Here is a 20102-nt window from a genome sequence, read left to right as displayed (position 1 = left end):
TTAATAAAATGTAAAAATGCTCTATACGAATTGGTAAGAAGAGTATTCATGTTGATTTGGAATGTACAGAGTACTATTAACCAACCGACTGAAATGATTAACAAAATACTGAGAAATATGTGTGTTAATTTATGTGTTAACATATACATATTTGTATAGCTGCTAGATAATTTTGATTAAGTTTATTTGCCGTAGTTATCTTTTTATCTCTTGCTTTATTTAGTATGTATTAAAAAATTAAACTGTTTATCACATTTTAAACTGTTTTTAGTATAAGATGAACAATTTATTTGGCAACTCTGTTCATTTTCTTTATATATTTAGTGCTATTATAAATGATAATTTTAATGTATGTGGTGAAGATTCAGATTTTTCCACTGATCACAACAGCAATGAAATTGGTACGAAAGAATTTATATTAGTGGAACCAAAGAACAATCGTCTATCATATTTGAATTACTCTATAAGTATTTCAGATAGTGCTTATACAGATTCTAGTTCAGCTAAAGGCATGTATAGTGCAAAATATCACATAAGACATCATGATAAACTTATTGAAGAATTTATACCAGATGTTTTTCCACATGCAGTACCATTTGAATATTTGAAGGTGTATAATTTTTATATTGATTTTAAATTTACATACTTTCATTTACTAAATATACTTTTATCATAAATTTTTATAACTGTATTTTTACAATCGTATTTAACTCTGATAATGTTATACTATGAACTTCTACAAACCTACTTGTTCTATTTCTTGTAATTAATTTTTTTAAATTTTATTTGCTTACAATATTTCCTTATTCTTGTCACATACCTAATGGCTTTCTTTTGAAGGCTAAAACATTTTTCTAAATATTATTTTGATGGTGATCTTAACTCAGTATTGAATATTGGAGTGAAAGACTATCAATCCCTGCAGGCTGCACATCAGTTTATGACCAAGCCTACATTTTAGAGTAAAAAAATTTTAGGTTGTTTTTTTGCAAATGTAATGGTCACTCCATGAAAAATTATGATTACTTATTACACTACTTCATTGATGACTGCTTTATATCATGGCAATACTTTCTAGTTTACTATGTTTATTTTATAGCTTAAAAAATCGGATTTATTTTCATTTATTACTAAATTACATTGAATGAGATATTTAACAGCTGAATTTATGAATGTACTTACCTCTACTGTATTTATATTAGAAATTAAGTAAGAGTAGATTGTAGTTGATTATTTTTTTTAATCATGGATAGCAGCTTATTGATTTATAAATTATTTTTAAGCATTGAACTCTATGCAACTCCAATTAATATATGAAAAAGTTTAACTGACAACTTCTAATTGTTCCTTTGTCTGGACCAGACCTGAGGTCCTCTGGGACATTTTCATTTACACTTAGCACTCCAGTCGCTAAATTTATTAATATATGCTGTCGTTGTATTGCAATTCTGAAACAATCATACTGTAAGGTGGGTACATATGGTTTTACATATGGTGGTGATAGATTGGTAATAGAGTTAGGTGTGCGGGGTCTTTGAGTGCAGTTAGTTTTAGCAGTTCCTGAGGACTGAGGATCTGAGGACCTGAGGACTAGCTCTATGTGGTAGAGCTAGGTGTCTGATGTCTTCTAAGAAGGCAAATCTTGACTTGGGGGGAATTTACTGATGCGAGTATCTTACGAGGCATTTGCGTCGGTGGCATCTCATCGAGGCCGACTGATGACTGTGATTGGTTTGAGAGCAAGAAGATGACCTTCCATTAATCCAGTGATGGGTAGGAATAGTCTCCCTAAGGGAGGGGGGGGGGTAATTGAGATGTTCCTTCGTCTCTTACTTTATCACTACACATTATTACCTACCTACAATATATGATCTGAAGTAGTTATTAATTACATCTCTTATACTTCTTTGCTCCATTTTTATAGGAGTTCAAAATTCACAATTAAAACCATAACTTATATCTAAAAAGATATATTCCCTTTTCTGCTTAATACATCTCTTAGACAAGCTGACACAAAGAAAAGTATCATATTCAGATCATGCATAATTATACTTATATAAATCATGTCAGAAATGGCTACATATACTACCACTGAAATAAAAAAGCAACTACCCTAGCATTTCCTAGATGAATCAAGAGAAACCTAGGTCAAAACAATAGAGTGTTATTTTACTCATAAGAATTATTGTGCCATAATAATTAATTTAAGAATTATAATTAAAAAATTAATTTTTTTTCAATATTTATGTGGTTTTTAATTTTTTTTTTTTAAATAAATGTTCCAGGTAATATTCCATCCATTAGTTTATAATGAAAAATTAAAAATATTTCAAAAGAAAAAAGTTATTGTTGATTTAGGCAATCATGTGATACCAAGTTTAGCAAAACAGCCACCATACTTGAATTGGTTTGATGACTGGAATAAATATTACTCAGTTATGATGATTGGTAAGAATTAACTAAGCAAACTACTAATTTAATATTATCTGTATATGTGTATATATATATATATATATATATATATATATATATATATATATATATATATATACATGCAGTAGGATAATATACAATAACAATAAGATGTTACTCTTAGAATGAGGGTATCACTTTGACATGAATAAAATTTATGTTATTATAGTTGATAGATGATTATGCCGTGCTCATGGCTAGCATAACAATTAAAATAATCTTCTTACAAGCTAGTAATATTTCAGTAACCATTTGTTTTTGTTGTATCAGCTACATTGTTTTCAAAAGATTAGCATGCTTGTTGTAGAAACATTTCACATCTACATGAGTTTTAGCTATAATTTCTCATCTGCAGTTCCCAAAACAGTCAATATCATAGTTGATGCATACATTTTATGAGACTGGAAGTGTCAAAATCAAAAAGGCTCAGGCCTTTTACATCACTGTAATCTGCAGTGTAAGTTACTGTTGAAAAAGCATTTAATTTGTTCCCTTAAAGAATCTCACAGATAGTAATTACTGCAGATATTAGACTGTTAACAACGACTGCTGTAAGGATTAAAAATAAGTTAAAATTTTCTGCTTACAATACCAGTACTGTTCATGAATTGAAAGAATTGCACATTACAAAATTGCAGTTTACAACATTGTGGTTGGTTTCAGTCTTTTGTTGATGAAAGTAGGATTAAGGTGCTAAACTGTGTTTTGGTTGGTGATCAGACTTGGTTTCACTTGAATGGCTAAGTGAATGGTGTAAATAGTTGAATATGGAGTTGTGAAAATACTTTCACTTTTTGCAAATAATTGTTACACACACGTGAAATTTGTGCCAGTTTACATTGTCTTGCCATTGTTTAATAGGTTCATAAGGTCTTTTGGGAAGTTCTTGGCTACATGCAGAAATGGTGCACATATGACCAAATGACTACAGCATTTGTCAAGCATGATCTTTTAGCATGAGCATCCTGCAGAGCTTAGTTGCTTGTTTGTGGTGATCGAATAAAGCAATTAAGTTTTGACATTTTCTGAAAAATGGATAAAATTGAAGTTATAACTTTTACACTTTCTGATTATCAGTTTTAGTATATTTCTTGTTATCCATGAATTTTTTACTCTCTGTTAGTTTTCTATCTAATATCTGCTTTCTTAGTTTAATTATTTCCTTTTTTTAACATTACCCATTAATTTTCAGCTGAACCTTCTGCTGTCTTAACTTCTAAGGCTGAATTAGTGATTTATTCAAATTTAACTTTTCATAAGTAAGTTTTATGTAATTATTTCACATTAATTAATTTTATATTTCACTAGTCAACAAACATGAACTTTTTTTAAGTAATACTGATGAAAATAGTTATATCTGAAGTATTTTGTAGTCCTAAATTTGAAAATGATATGCAAAATATTGTGTCTTTTGCAACAGAGGTTGGGGGTTTAACCAAAAACAAAAGACGATATTTTTGCAGTGTAATGTATATTGAATAAAATATAAATTTACATCTACAACATGTTAAATGTAATTATAGATATTTTATTAAGGAATACATGCAATAAAAAATATTAAAAGTTATGTAAAGGTATCATTAAAAGTTACTCTGGGACCACTGTTAGGTATTGCTTCAGAGGATGAGATGAATGATCTGTAGCATGTGAAAATACCATGCCTGACCAGAATTCAAACCCAGGACCTTCAGATGAAAGGCCGAGATGCTAGCTACCACTCATGCCACAGAGGCCAGCTAAAGGTACCATTTAGTGACAAAATATTTCACTTTTTTCTTGTGTTCATTAAAAATCTCTTTTTAAAAACCAGCAGTAGGCACCCATCATAAATGGGTCCCAGTGTCCCCGGTATTGTGTTTCTATTGCCATGATATCTTGGTGAAATCTCTCTCCTTGTTCATCACTTACTGCATCCAAATTTTCCAGAAAAAATCCAAATGAGAGTACAGAAAATGCATTTTTAAGGACATCTTACATTTTTAACATCTTAGTAATTCATAGGCTTTTAAGAGTTCATCTATTAGGGTTCTCATCTTTCTTATTATCCAGAAATTCCTTCACTACATTTATAAAATAGTTCCAAGCTGCCAAATCTTTGTCATTGAATTTTTCTTTAAAAAGAGGATTACTTAAAAGTTTTCCTTATTTGAGGTCCGATAAAGATGCCTTCTTTTAGTTTTGCATCACTTAAGTTGGAAAATAGGTCTTTTAAGTAGTTGAAAGTATTACCTTCTTTGCCCTTAGCTTTAACAAAGTTTTTCATTAGGCCAAGATTAATATGGAGAGGCGGGGGAGAAGCACCTTTCTTTTTTTTTTGATTAACGAGAGGATCATAGTTTATATTTGAAGTACTGGAAGTTAAGGAAACAATAAAAGAGAAGGAAATGAAATCGTTAATTATCTTTAGGCAGCCACAATAAAAGAAGAAGAAAATGAGCATTTTCATTAACGTTACAAAAAACATGTCAATGATTAAATTTTAGTGCAAGTTTTAAATTAAACTTAGCAATATATTTGAACTACTCCAGTAGATAAGTGATCATATCTGTATCAGGTGATTAATAATTAAAGCTGTTGAATAATAATTGACTTCTTTCAAATTATAAATGTTATATACAGTTGGAAGCATAAGAACCTTGTTCTACCAAAAGTCTACCTTATGAAACCCTTTTGATTAAATTATTGTGATTTTTTTAACTGCTCTTTTCTGTATAAAAAAAGATTTGTGATTCCTTAGATCTCCAAGTATGTTGACTGAATAGTCAACATACTTGATATATTGGGGTACAATTCCAAAATATGTTCTGCTTTTGGAATACTGTAAGAAACTTGTTACTTTCAGATTGGTTTAAGATAGCTTCCCAATCACCTTAGACTTCTTTTTTAATGTTTCCAACCTATCATAAATTAGATGTAGTAGACACTGAGTTTTACCTTGTTTATAAATTTTCTAAATAACTTGTCTAACTAGAATCAAACTGTTCCTGCTAATGTGTCGTCAATGCATCTTTTGGTTGCACATGACTACATGTTAATTATAATTAATGTTTAAGATAATTTAAACAAGAAATGTAAAGATAGATATAGTCAGAATTAGTGAGGTGAAATGGAAAGATGCTAAAGATTTTGGTCCTGAATGATTAACACAATAACAAAAAAAAGTGTAGAAGTAATAATGAGTAAGACAATAAGGCAAATAGTATGTTATTACCAGTAATATATCAATCGGCTCATTGGAAAGCCATTTTCCAACGAGTCAGAAAGCAACCCCAGCTAAGGTACCTCGAGAACAGTCTGCCAAGCGGTTCTCTTATGACAGGCAGCAGATGACAGGATATGTACGGGTCAAGCTAATTAATCTCTGATGCCTTTCTCAGAACCATTCGAGAAACCACTCAGTCTATATCTATGGGATCCACAGCCTGTATGGCAGGGAATGGTGTCTCACCCACCCTGATGCCGATTTCTGCTTCACTCTTCGGAGCATTTGGAAACAGAGTATTCAGGAACGCCCGGTAAGTCGCCACAGATGTTTAAGTGTGGTCCCGACCACCAAACCAGCATCAAACACTGGACAGTACGTGCAGTGGCTTTGGCTGATAACATGACTTAGCGAGTTGCCAGGGGCTATGTTGCAGCTCGCGCATAGAGTGTTGGCAAAGTTTGAGTTTGATTTCCATGATAGCATGAACGTACTCATTACGGGCGCGCCGGTAGATCAGCAGACCTTCAGCGTGCACGTCGTCAAAGATAATCCCGGTTAGGGGATGACGCTGATATCTTCTCCTAACGGACCTAACTCTTGCGCGCAGTACGCTAAGGTCAGAGGACCACCACTTTTACCCGGATTTCCGCCTGCATCTAACAGACGGCTCCAGGCAGTCGCAGTTCAGCAGACTGGCTAGTACCCAAGGGTCCGTTCATTGACCTAGGCCGCCGTAGGACCCTATCGCAGCCAGACTTGATGGCCAGGCCGAGTTATTTAGCCATCAATTCCACTTCCTCCCTGAGCTCCATGCGCCATTCCAAACCCTGTAAGGCAGCCGGACACTTGCGCCGCAGCCTGTCCTTATCCAGGCCCCTTGTTGTAGCGACCTGAATCTAGAGCTCTTAGACCGCCTCCGTAAGCGATTTCATAGGTTATACGCCTATGATCACTCACATTGGCCTCGGACCAAACAGCCCAACTATTTGCACTTCTAAGTAAATCGCCCGTCACGAAGGTGACGTCGATATAACTTTCCCCCAGTTCGGTAGAGAAAGTTGGCGGTTGTTCTGTCTTGTTAAGCAGGTAGAGGTTCCTGACTTCTACGAACTGTGCGAGACCAGGGCCTCTGGTGCTGGTCTCGCACAGTGGTCAGTGAGTGGTGAACCCCAGGCGGAAGACTTGGCGTTAGCGTCTAGAGCAACCAGCACTCTGATGTCCGGGAGACCGTCCAGGATCCGTCCCAACTTCGCCAGCAAGTCGTCAGTACTCCATCCAAGCTGGAAGTATCCCGACACTAGTACGACATCGAGCGTACCCTTTGTGACTTGCACGACGATGAATTGCTCAACAGAAAACTGGGGCATCCAGAAGACACCCAACGAGTCCGAGCCGACCACGATCGCAGAGTGCGGCCATCCCCCACGAGATTAAATAACATCTACTCCGTGAAAACCCTTCAGCCCGTTCTTCTTAAGAACGTCAGCCACCAGCAGCCGCTGTGCCTGCTGCTCATTTACAACCTCCAGCACAACGCCGTTGTCCCTTATTTTCGTGACCCGGGATATTTGGAACTTTTCTTTCCTCGGGTACAGGACCTTTTTCAGGGTTAGTTACGTCATTGCTGAGGAAGCCCCCGAACCAGGTGTGATCGGGACCACCTTGACAATGGCCCTCTCAATTTTTGCAGCCAGAGCATGGACTGGAAGCGGTGGACTAAGCCGCTTAGGCCCAGGGGCGGCAGTTACCGCGGCAAAGGAAGGCCGCGGGATGGAAGGAGAAGGCTTCTTAACCTTCTTCTCCACCCGTTTAATAGTTTTGTGAAGAATCGACGGAGACCTACCGATTGACGTTATCGGCTGGAAGGGGTCACTGGCTACCAGGTCCTTGGCCAAACCGACCAAGTCGTTCTCCGGATTGCTCCATACCAGCTTTAAATGAAATAGCACCGACTGAAACGCCAGGCATTACGTTTACAAACTTGAATGAACCCATTAACCGTGGAATGAGTCGTCTTGTCCGTAGCCCTTTGTTTGAATATTACCAACTCGCTTGCTATTCCCTAATCATCAATGTAGTAGCCTCCTCCTTCCGCATTTCACTATAAGTTGTTTTTAGCTGAACTGCTCTGAGGTACACCGAGGGATACCCCGGTGTATCTTCAGTACGTCAACATATATGCTGATCTCTGATTCTGCGACGACCCATCATCGCCAAGGCTGAAGTTTTGTGTGGGGCCAGTTTCATGCTTCTTGCTTGTAACCAATTATTGATAATCCTTATTGTTCCATTTGCAGATGCCTCAGTTTCCAACTCGGTATGTCCAGCAGTAAGAAGAGCGAGATCATCCGTGTAGGCGATCAAAGTATTGTCCCTCGGTAGCTCCTGTCGCAAAATATCAAATGCCAAGTTCCAAAGAATGGGGCCCAGCACCGATCCCTGCGGGACTCTTCCACCCATCCGAAACTCAACATCACCCTCTTCCGTTGCCACTCTAATGGTCCTGCCTAACAGGTAGTTATTCAGTTATTGACGGTAGCCAACAAATATTCAATAATTCCTCTCTTCCTGATTTCCTCAAAACAAGCCACCAAGAAAGACTTCCAAATACATTTTGAACATCTAATAGGACGACCAGCGGAATTTGCCTTGTTCTCCTGGTTCCCGCTGCCCGATCTTTAACCCATTCAGTCACTCTGCTTATTGCATCAAGGGTGGATTTACCACGTATAATGCAAATTGCTGTGAAGAAAGTCCCCCGGAGTCCTGTATCTCTTCTCTCAATCTTTCTGCTAATACGTAGACCTTTCCCATGGCATTGAGGAGACAAATCGGACTAAATGTGGACTCGTGACCCCTTTTATCTTTGAGAATCAGGGCCAACTAGGCTCTTTCCAGGCTCTAGGAAAGCTACATTTTTTCAATATTTTGTTAACCGCCTCAAGAATTTGCCATGGGTACTTCTCTGCTAGTCTTTTAATGAAGATACCCAGGACACCGTCAGACCCTGGGGCTTTCTTAAGATTTATTCTCATGACTGCTCACTTAAGTTCATTTATGGAAAATCGTATTTCTTGGGTACAGAAAATTTCAGTATGTTCTGGTTCATCAGTCAGAAACAGCTTCGATGCAGTCCTTAAAGTTTGCGCCCTGGATAGCGGGGTGGAGGGCCCCCAAATCTCTTAATGACAATTCGGTAGGCCCTCCCCCACGGGTCCATCAAGAAGGTTTAGCCATGCCTCTTTCTTGACTGCCTTGATCCCAGAGCACAACCTGTATTTAGCTAATCTATACGCCGCTTCAGCCACTCTGCACATCCTGACTGTCTTTCCCTAATCCTTTGTATGAATCTTCTTGCCTTAAAACATTCCTTTCGTAAGGCAGAAATTTGACTCGATCACCTACTGGTGATTGAGTCAAATTTCTGCCCGCTTATTTGGTAAGTTTTTAGGAATAATCTTCTCAAGTTCCTTCTTAACAGTCAACTGAAGGTCATCTGGGTTCCATTGACCCATTTGACCAAGCTTTCCTACAACAGAATCAGTAAATTGATCTACCTGTCTTGACCATCTAGGGTATCCTTCGTCAAGACAGCTCTGCAGCCTGTTCCGGAGGCGGGAGATGGGCAACTGAACGAAATTTAGATCCGGTGTATTGTGATCAACGTTCTGTTCCGGTACGGCCCGCCCGTAACCGTATTCCAAATACCTCGGCCTCCCGGCCTCTTCACAATCACTATCACTCGGGCAGTCATATGACTGCCCGAACTTTCACTACTAAATCGACTGGGAGAACCTTTCCCAATATGGTTGTAGCCTCGTAGGAGCCTGTTTTAAAAACACCAGTACATACAATTAAGGCTCTGCGCTGGGCACTCCTTAAATTTTGAACAAGTGCTCTATTCATATCCAATATACACGCCCACACGGGCGCCGCGTAAGAGGTCATGCTCACAAAGACACCTAGGTACACCATTTACATTTGACGGCCAGACAACCTTAAACTTTCCGAGCAATGCTCCTAAGTTTGTGCATCACTGAGACGGCGTCCGCCCCTACTTGCCTAATGTGGTTACTAAACAGCAACTTCTCATCAAACAAAACACCTAAGTACTTATGAACTCTCTCTGCCCTCTTGGGTTTGATAGTCGCATCTTTCGCAAACGTATCCACGAAAGGACACATCAGCCTGGGGACAAAGGTGAGTCTCCTGCTGACACAGTATTAAACGATTTTCTTCCTTTATTAGTTTTTCAATACCCTCACGGCGAAACGGAGACCGCAAACATTACTATGAATAACATTTGTACCCATAATATCCTTTTTCCTGTTATATACAAAACTACGTGCAGATTATTTGTCGGTTACTATCAGGTTTTTCTTTTTGCTATTAATAATTTTTATGTAGTGCTTTCTTTCTTCAGGCACTTCATCGGCCTCCATATTCTCGAAGGTACCTCGAGATCGTGGTGGGGACTTGGAAGCCTGGGAGGTCGGAGATACTGTATCAGACGACGACTTTTTTGTAGATACCTTCACAGGGAGCTTAGTATTTTGCTGCATTGTTACAGGAAATTTATTGCATTGTGTAGAGACTGAAGTGGTTTTCAGTGAACTACTCTCGACCTTTTCACCAAAAATATTCTTCTTTCTACCTGTACTCAATGATGCAATAGCAAAAGTGAGGGCTTTTACCTGGTCCGACAAAGCCTATTCGAACTTGGTCAGTCCTTGCGCAATACATTCTCAAACTACTTTTATTCATTGCTGGAAAGAGCCTGGGCAGAACACAGGACTGTACAAGATTCCTCAGTTGAGGGATTTTTTGTATTCCTTGTCAGGATACAAAAAATCCCTCACAGGAAAGGACACTTTCTGTTCAGTAATAATTCCTAATATAGCCTGTTCTTCTTCATGAAGGGGGCATTTTTGAGACCTTGCTGAATGTGAACCCTTACAATTTATGCACTTTTCAGCTTCAGTATGTGTGCTATTATCATGTCCCATACAGCTGCAATGCGCACAAACTTGTTCCTTTGTGCAACTAATTTTGGTGTGGCCAAAACCCTGACACTGGAAGCAGCATCTAAGGTTTGGTATGTATGGTCACATACGACAGACAGGTAGCCTATTTTTATTCACTCAGGGACTATTGGAGTAGAAAAGCTTATAATAAGTGTTGGCACATCAACACCATTTTTCTTCCTCATTATTCTTTGAAAATCACTTACTCCCTTGCTGGAATTTAGTATATTTTGTGGTTCAAGCATCATTCCATCCTTCCCTATGAACCTAAGGGCTAGTAGATTCCAACTCTGTTTCACTTCAATCAACAGGGTTTTTAATTGACTTCGCATAGCCACATGCTGTAACAAAGCATATGTTAATTAAAAATGTGAAATCTTTGCAAATGATTTTTCTTCTTCCTTGTATTTGACTACAATAAACTGCATTATTGATATTTTAGCATTCTTTGTTTTTCTCTCGTTTCATCTCGAACACATCTTTGACTGACAACATTGGTCGAAGTCTTTTTAAGCTGTTGGGTTAGTTGGTTTTTTTAAAGTGGACCAATGACTGAAGAAGTATTTAATGAGACAGACATATGGTTCCCATGAGAAGTGGCCATGTTAACGAACCACTCCAACAGAGCGTGCGTGTACTGGAGCTAGGGCTGCATACAACTGGGTTCACCCTGGTGTCCAGAAAACATCATTCAATCTTCACTATGTAGAGTCATCCACCCATCGGCATGATAATCTCCGTCTTGGGTTAACGTTATGTTTCATAAATTTTTGAAATCCAGTTTGTAAGTGTAAGAAGAAATAGTGTAAGGTTTTGTGTTGCTGTGTAAGTATATATGTTGTAATTTGTTTAGTGTTTGTGGTGTGGTGTATGCATACGGTGTAAAAGGTTCAGCAGCTCAGTTTGTAGTGGGAAGAAAAGCTGCATAGGCTAGGACCTTCTTCTTTCTTTTTCCTGTTTAGCCTCCGGTAACTACCGTTTAGATAATTCTTCAGAGGATGATATGTAATGAGTGTAAATGAAGTGTAGTCTTGTACATTCTCAGTTCGACCATTCCTGAGAAGTGTGGTTAATTGAAACCCAACCACCAAAGAACACCGGTATCCACGATCTAGTATTCAAATAGGCTAGGACCTATGTTTTATGTAAGTATGCAGATGATCAATTAGAAAATTGGATTTACACACAAAAAATGAAAAAATTGATAACTGGAAAGGTAAATGAAGCATACAGAAAAATAACAGTAAACTGTGGGGAAAATAAAACAATATCTTATAAGTACTAAAATTTTAACCTTAATAAATTTGAAGAGCTATAAGAGATTTAAACAAGAGTCAATTAAGCAATAGGAATTGATGAAATATTATCTGAATCGTAAGCTTTCTGAGAGATAGGACTAAATAAGTTTTATACATCACTATGTCTGATTATGATATCAAAGAAATACTCTTGGATTTTAGAAAGAATAATTGTTACTAGACTGAAGAAAGCAGTTATAAATGAATGTTCGAAATATCACTCATTATTTTTGTGTTTCATGCTTAAAAATATTACTAGGAAAGTTTATTGGCAAGTAGAACATATTGTAGAATCTCTATAAGATGAAAACTAGTTCTGTTTCAGAAAGAGATCAGAATACAAGAGAAACCTGGCTCTCAGATTAGTTTTAGAAAAAAGGCTTAAAAAGAATAAAACTACCTGTATGCATTTTTAAATCTGAAGAAAACATTTGATATTGTAGAATAGAACATTTTATGAAAAGTAAGTATTAAATTATCTGCATAAGAATTAAGTAAATTATAACAGTGGAAGTTGAGAAAAGGCAAGCTATAATTCAAACAGAAGTGAGGCAAGGGTTTAGTCTATCGTCATTGCCATACAAGAAACAATTCAGGAACTGAATGATAAATTTGGAAACTTAATGACTACTCAAAGGAAAGGAATAAAGTTGTTAAGATTCACAGATGACATTGTTCTTTGACAAAAACCAAAAATGATTTTAAAAATGCTGAATACCATGAACTATTGCTAGAGAGAAATTTACTTTGAAATTATATTTCACTAAAATGTCACTGAATAAGGAAATTCTCCCATTGAAAGCTGGTGAAGCAGTTGACTTTTGTTATTTAGACTGTTAGAAAAGATCATTACAAAAGACATGGTGAACAGGAAAAACAGAAAGGAAAAGAATTGAGGTTTTGAAATGTATGTTACAAGAGATGGGGCAAAAAATTTGAAAAAATAAGAGATCTTTTGCCTAACAGGAGAGAAGAGAAATTTGGGGCAGATCTTGTAAAGAAGTGAACTACTTTGGTGGGCCATATATTAATACACCCAGGTTTATTTCATTTCGTGATAGATGGACATATAGAAGGTAAAAACTGTGCAACAAAACAATAACTAGAATGTATAAAACAGGTAATTGAAAGATAGGATGTAGTATATTGTTGAGGTTAAAAAAATTAGTACAATACAGAAAAAGATTTTACATTTTCCATCCTTTACTTTTTGTCATGTTTGTCAGCAATAAATGTCTTTCCTTTTCAAATATTTCCTAATTATTCCAATTTTCTTTTTTAAACTATTTTTAAGATTTCACAATCTTTACAAATTCTTTATAAATCATCCATGTTACTTGATTTGTTTGCACAACATGTTATCAGCATTTTGTCTATAGCACCAGATTTCAAATTCTTCAGAATTTTGTTCAGGTTCCTGCAATTAATAAAAACTGCAGTGTTGAATAATTCTGCATATTTTTAAAACACATATCACTTTCACGAACAAGAATACTTAATGATATCAAAGAGATTTAGGACCCCTTCCTACCCCTTTAAACCTCTGTTTAGTCAAAAGTAGAAATATTGCATATCTGTACTGTTTTTCAAAGAGTATTCTGTTGCTGAAAACCAATGAAATACTCACTACTGTCATAGAGATTAGAGTCTCTATTACTTCAGCTTACCTTGGAGCCTTTTCAGTTAATAAAAATTAAAATACTGTGATATTAAGCTGTTCTTTAGTAAAATGTAAAAAAAAAAAGAAAGACATATATATATATATATATATAAAATTAAATAATATATTAAAAAACAGAAAGAGCAAAATCCTTAATTGTGACATAGCAATCCTTTTATTTTAATGAAAAACCCTTTTAATAAAAATCCTTTTATTTTATGAAAATTTTAAAAACCTGTGTTGGTTAATAAGATAAATTAATACTTATGTGTAATAATATGTCTCAGTATTATTACGTATAACACATACACAAACACACAACACACAACTTCTGTGTCGAGCCATTACAAGACAACTTTAGACAAGATAAGCAACTTGTTACTTATGCTTAAGTCTGGTAATTGCTTGATATGCAAGTTGTGTGTGTGTGTGTGTGTGTGCGCGCACACATATATTATAATATTTGTACAATTTATAATATTTATGCAATTTGTGTAATATAATATTTTCTGTGCTCCATGATAATACTAAATTTTCTTGTTTTTAGATCCTGATGCACCAACCATAGAACATCCTATTCACAGACATTGGCTACATTGGTTGGTTGTAAACTCTAAAGGAGATAAAGTTCATAAAGGTGATATAGTAGCTGAATATGTTGGACCATGCCCACAAAGAGGGACAGGTTAGGTTAATTTCTTTTTTCCTTATTAATTTAATGTTAGGAGCTGGTCTGTACGAAATAAAATGACAACGACGACAAAAATAATAATAATAAATAATGCCATGAAGTCATAATCCCCACATCTGGAACATAACATCTACGTTCCACAACCAGGGTAGAAACAGCTGTACATATGTACTATTCATAATGCTGGCTAACGGGGCTCCGAGTGTTTTTCTCTCTGAGATGGACATATGCCGATTCCACTGGGCTACCAGATCGGACAAGGTTAGTAGCCCTGGTGTGGGGGGTGTACCCCAGCAGCTAGCCTTGCTGTAGAAAGGGCTGAAAATCATGCACGTTGAACAATCTCCAAACGTGATAGAAGGTTACATAAACATCCTTGTTTAGAACCACCCGTTTTGCCTGAAGCAAAACAGAGGAAGAGTTTTGAGAAACAAGGTTAGCGAAAGAGGCAAAGAGTATCCAGAGAGCTTTGTACAAGAGTAGTCTTTTTAAACCAAAATATTTGGTTATCAGTAAAGAAGATGGTAATTTTTCGAGGATAAGCCCTTTCCTTATCGCTTGAGAGATAAATAATTGTGCTGAAGGCCCAGTAAAGGATATCCATAAGACCTACATTGTAGGTCTACACTCCATGTAGAGACGGTTAATGATAACCAGTCACAGAAGATGCTTGGTCTAAAGAAGGTAGATGAGTTTGATGTACGAGTTGATCCTCACAGCATCCTCAATACCTCAAAGGGTGTTGCGGTTTGTTGGGATCTACTCAATTGCATGGAGCAGCAAATTATAGAAGAGTTGACACCTCAAGAAGTTAGTTCTTCAATGTTGCAGGCTGAACATGAGAAGGAACGCTGAAGTTCTTCCATCTGCCTCTCATGTCCTTACTTTTAATAAACCAACCCTGCTGGAGAAAGCGTGTGCAGGGATACACAGATTGGAAGTGCGGGATTTTGTGCCGCAACCAATGAGATGTTTCAGGTTTTAACACTTTGGCAGTACTGCTGCTCAGTGCGAAAGACCACAAATATGCATGTGTGGTGAGGAAATTCATGAAGGAGAACCATGCAAGGATCCTCCTTCTTGTGTAAACTACAAAGGACAGCATTCGTGTAGATCAAGAAACTGTCCTACTTACAACTTTCAATAAACCAAAGTGTCTGGAGAAGATTAAAGCTGGTTTTCACAGGATGGATGTGCATCCGTTTATCCCAACACCTTTGCACTGCTTTGGGTGTCAAAGATTCGGACATACGGCTCGTTGAACAAGGAAGCAAATATGTGTGTGTGTGTGGTGAACCATTACACCCAGATGACTCGTGCAGAGATCCTTCTGTCTGCGTCAACTGTCATGGAAACCATTCTGCGAGGTCTAGGAATTGTCCTATTTATAAACAGGAAGCAGCTGTCCAAGAGATTAAGACAACACAGAAATTAAGCTATTTTGATGCAAGGAAAATTGTGCTTGACAGAACGCCAAAGACACCTTCATATGCGCAAGTTGTGGCTGCTCCTGCATACACTCTGGACTGCGATGTACTTTTTACTGCACCAGCAGAGCTGGTGTTATCCGACACCAGGAGCAGGAGATCCTCTGAGACTTACAGCGGGGGAACTGAAGACTCCAACTCAATGGACTCCATCTACAATGGATATCAACATCGAAGCCCTTCTGAAGATGGAGAAAAGGAGTAAAAAAGGATGGCTGAAAGGGAAACCGAGGCAATAAAATTTAACAAGAGATCGATTTTATATTTCTATGAAGAATATATTTTAAAATAATTTGTGTTTTTATTTTTTTATAACTTGGTAGTTTTTAAGATATGTCTTTTTGATGTTCACTGAACATCTTCTACTATAAGTGATGTGTGATATTATGTGGCAAGGGCCCTTTAAACTCTTGTCATTATGTGTTTGACACTATATTTTTATATTAGTGTTTTCTAATATTTTGCAATGTTGATTTTTCACAGTGTTTACTTGATGCAAATTTTATTGTTTGATAATGTTTCATAAGAAATGGTTTTTGTTTTTAAAGTGGCAAGGACCATTTCACCCTTGCCATTTTTGTGGTTTTTTTTGGGGGGGTTTTAATCTGATGACAAGTCTGTTTATTAGATGATATTTATACACAAGACAAGTCTATTGTCTATGTTGCTAGCGTTTTTACCAGGAAGGAATAGCATGGTTTTTTTTGTTGTGGAAGGGGATAATGACCATAGCAGTCATGCCCCTAAAGCTACAAAAAAAAAAAATGCAGTCTTATAACATAAAATATTAAAATCAAATTCTATCATCAGTAAAACCTGGTGCAGTCAACAGAATTCAACAATACATTTTCTTATCCATTAATCTTAGACCACATTTACATAAAATAAAATACAAATCTAACTCCTATTTATTACAAACTATAAATGTGTAAATATGAAGAAAAAATACTATTATTATTTAATGTCTTAATATTATTATTTAACATCTTATTATAAATTAATACTAAACAAACTTCACAGCTTCATTTATCATCTAATCACACCTTACTAGATCACTCTAGTAATAACTCAGTACTTAGTTTCACTGCAGGTGATCCCTTGGCAGTCAATCACAAAAGGTCTTTTAAGGAATACTTCACTGGCTGAACCAAGCAACACCAGAGTTCAGAGAAAGGATCATTCGGACAGTGGGCTGCCACTTAGAAAACAGCATTGGAATGCCCCAACACAATACACATGGACAAGAATAATACATTGTCCAAAATCAAACCAAAGCAAATCACCTACATTTCCACACACTTTGTGTTATCTGTTTAACTCGCTCATTTATGAGTGTTTGTTGTAAAGTCACTCATACAGACTGGTAAACAAAAATAATAACTAGGTTAATGGACCAACGCAAAATTCTCATCATGGGTCTACACGAAATAAGAAACACGACCAGGGTGCCATGGAATCTCAAGGATATATATAGACTCTACAAAGGTATACCTGGGAAGAGAGTGATGAAAGATATCCTGCAATTTGGAACAGGCTTTTTAGTCAGCCTCAAAATAATAAACTCCATACAACAATTCAAGTCACAATCCCTAAGAATCCCAAGTCACCCTAAAAGCATAGAATAAAATATACACTATTATAAAAGTTCATGCACAAACTAATAATAAAAATAACTTTCCAAAAGACTGTAAAGAAAGAGAAAAGTACTGGGATCTACTCGACCTGACTATAAATAACATCCCCAAAAACTATGTTAAACAGTTAATTGGACACTTTAATGCTCAACCAGGCAGAGAAAAAAGATACCACATCATTGGAAAATGGCCTGCCCAAAATAAAACAAACAAAAACAAACAGAGATTCATCGATCTCCGCCAAAACCATATCCAAATCCACATTTCAAGAGGAAATCTCAAAAACTCAAAACCTGGAAACATCCCAACTACATGGTCTAGTTGCAACAAGACTACATGGTCTAGTTGCAACTAGTCTTCATGGACAAACACCACCACAAGGAGATCTACAATGTAAAAATCCTCTGAGGAGTAAACAGGCTTAGATCACTAGTACTTAAAATTAAATTTACTCCCCAAAGAAAGCAACAAAATCAAAACCAAGCCCCAAAAAAAAAAAAAAAAAGAACCGTACCCCCAACTAATCAAGAATGAAAATTACCAAAAAGTAACCGAAAAAATAACAATCACAGATAAACTCAATGATCTAGTCAACAATCTTAAACAAATTGCAGAATTAGCCCCAATAAAATCCTGTAAAAAACACCAATGGTGGAATAGTGAATGTGACGAAACAATAGAGAAAAGACATCAAATACGGCTATTTCTCCGATCCCAAAAATTAGAAACATCCTTCCAAAATCTAGTAAAACAAAGAAAAGAAACCATCTGAATTCTAAGTTGAATAAAAAGACAACACCATAAAGACACACTGAAGTCAATAGAAGAATTCAATAAAACACATTCGAGAGACTACTACAAAACCTTCAGAAATCAGCTCCAAAAATATGAACCCACGACCCCACTAATAAAGAATGATAATGGTAAATTGGCCCTTAACAATAAAGACAACGCAGAAATCCTAGCTAATATTTTAATGAACTCCTAAATTGTGAAGAACTGGCAGAACTCAAACTTCAACACCAACACCCCAATAACAACACCCCCAGAAAAGCTCTCCCACATTCGTTGAGATAATATCTGCCTTTGTTAGGGTAATTACTCTATGTATTTACCGCTGGTTCAAATAATAAATAAATATAGATATTTCATAATTAGATATGATCCTTTAATATTTGAATGAATAATACACGATTATGTACAAGTATATTTAAATGCCTTTTAATGATTTCATAAACGATACATTGTTAAGAATATATATAATATTATATTTTGTAAGTTTGAACCATCGAGTCCATGAAGGCTGATGGAAAGAGGCTGGAAGAAGACTGCTGATTGTAGTGCAGAGCCGGCTTGGCTTATATAGTGTGTACAGAGCCGCTGAATTGTCAGAAGCCAAATGCATCCGACAGGAGCTGAGTGTGAACTGACAGAAAGACCTTTAAATTTTAAAGTCCATCTTAAATAAATTTTTAATAAGATGCACCGAGTCTGAACAACATTAAAATAAGCCTACCAAGTACTGAGTGAGATGAAGAAATACAAAGCAGTGAAAGATCAGACTTTTGTAGAAATTTGGAAATACACAGAAGATCAGCAAAATTCATCAACAGCTTGTCAACATCTGAATCAAGGAAGAACTACCAAAACACCAGATGACAACTGCACAAAAAAGGGAAGAAAACAGACCCTAACAATTATTGGGGAATCTCACTCCTACATACAACATACAAAATTCTTTCAAGAATCATCCTCAACAGGATCGGTTCACAACTTGAGAAAAAACTACGGGAATACCAGGGAGGTTTTAGACCCTGGAGGAGCTGTACAGACCAGATCATGAGTCACACGCTAATAATGGGTTGCAACAGGAAAAGAAACAAACATGATGATAACATTTGTAGAAAGCTTAAGACTGCATCCACAGAGAATCCCTACCAAAAATTCTAAGACACCTCGAACTACATACCAATTTAATAAACATGATAATACTGATTCTCACAAAATACAAAGTCAAAGGTAAAATTCAGAGGCAAGCTCTCAGAACCATTTGAGATCAAAACAAGACTGTGCCAAGGCAATGGGCTCTCACTGTTATTATTCAATTGCGATCTAGAAATGATAATGAGGGAATGGCTCAAAATAATTCTCCTAAAAGTAAAAATAGGGTGAAAAATCAAAACAAACTGTCTTAGTTTCGCTGAAAACTTGGCACAGCTAGCAAATGACATCAACGACGCTAAATTAGGTATTATAACTTCAAAACACTGCAAATAAAATTGGGGCCTCAAAATTTCATTTGAAAAGACAGAAATTATGCCCCAAAAACTAACACAATTAAAAGAAGTTAACATAAACGGTAATAAAATCAAAATAGTAACCCAATTTAAATACCTCAGAGAAATAATAATAAACAACCTAAATGAAAAAATCTCTATCAAAATAAGAAGAAACAAACTAGCTAAAGCTCAAACATTATCTGATACACTTACAATAAAATATGCCTATCAATAAACACAAAAATAAGCCACTACAACAGTTACAAAACCACAAGCCACTTATGCAGCAGAAACACTCTCTTCACCTGTGAAATCAAAGATCAACACAGTTATGGATTACGGCCCCCACTCT

General features: G+C 36.3%; 1 protein-coding gene across 3 annotated transcripts in view; it reads left to right on the top strand.

Moving 5' to 3' along the window:
- The window catches only part of LOC142324552 (putative odorant-binding protein A5), a 36676-nt gene that overhangs the window by 7321 nt on the left and 9253 nt on the right, over positions 1-20102 (top strand). For 2 of the 3 annotated variants that reach the window (XM_075365389.1, XM_075365391.1), the window contains exons 3-4: positions 2286-2448; positions 14207-14344. In XM_075365389.1, the coding sequence (XP_075221504.1) occupies positions 2286-2448; positions 14207-14344 (301 nt within the window). Of the gene's footprint in view, positions 1-275; positions 611-2285; positions 2449-14206; positions 14345-20102 lie in introns of those variants that run through there. The other variant, XM_075365390.1, reaches the window with a different exon arrangement.

This window comes from Lycorma delicatula, chromosome 5 (genome assembly GCF_047948215.1).
Source record: "Lycorma delicatula isolate Av1 chromosome 5, ASM4794821v1, whole genome shotgun sequence".
Taxonomy (NCBI): Eukaryota; Metazoa; Arthropoda; class Insecta; order Hemiptera; family Fulgoridae; genus Lycorma; species Lycorma delicatula.
This window is presented reverse-complemented; position numbering and strand designations above follow the sequence as displayed.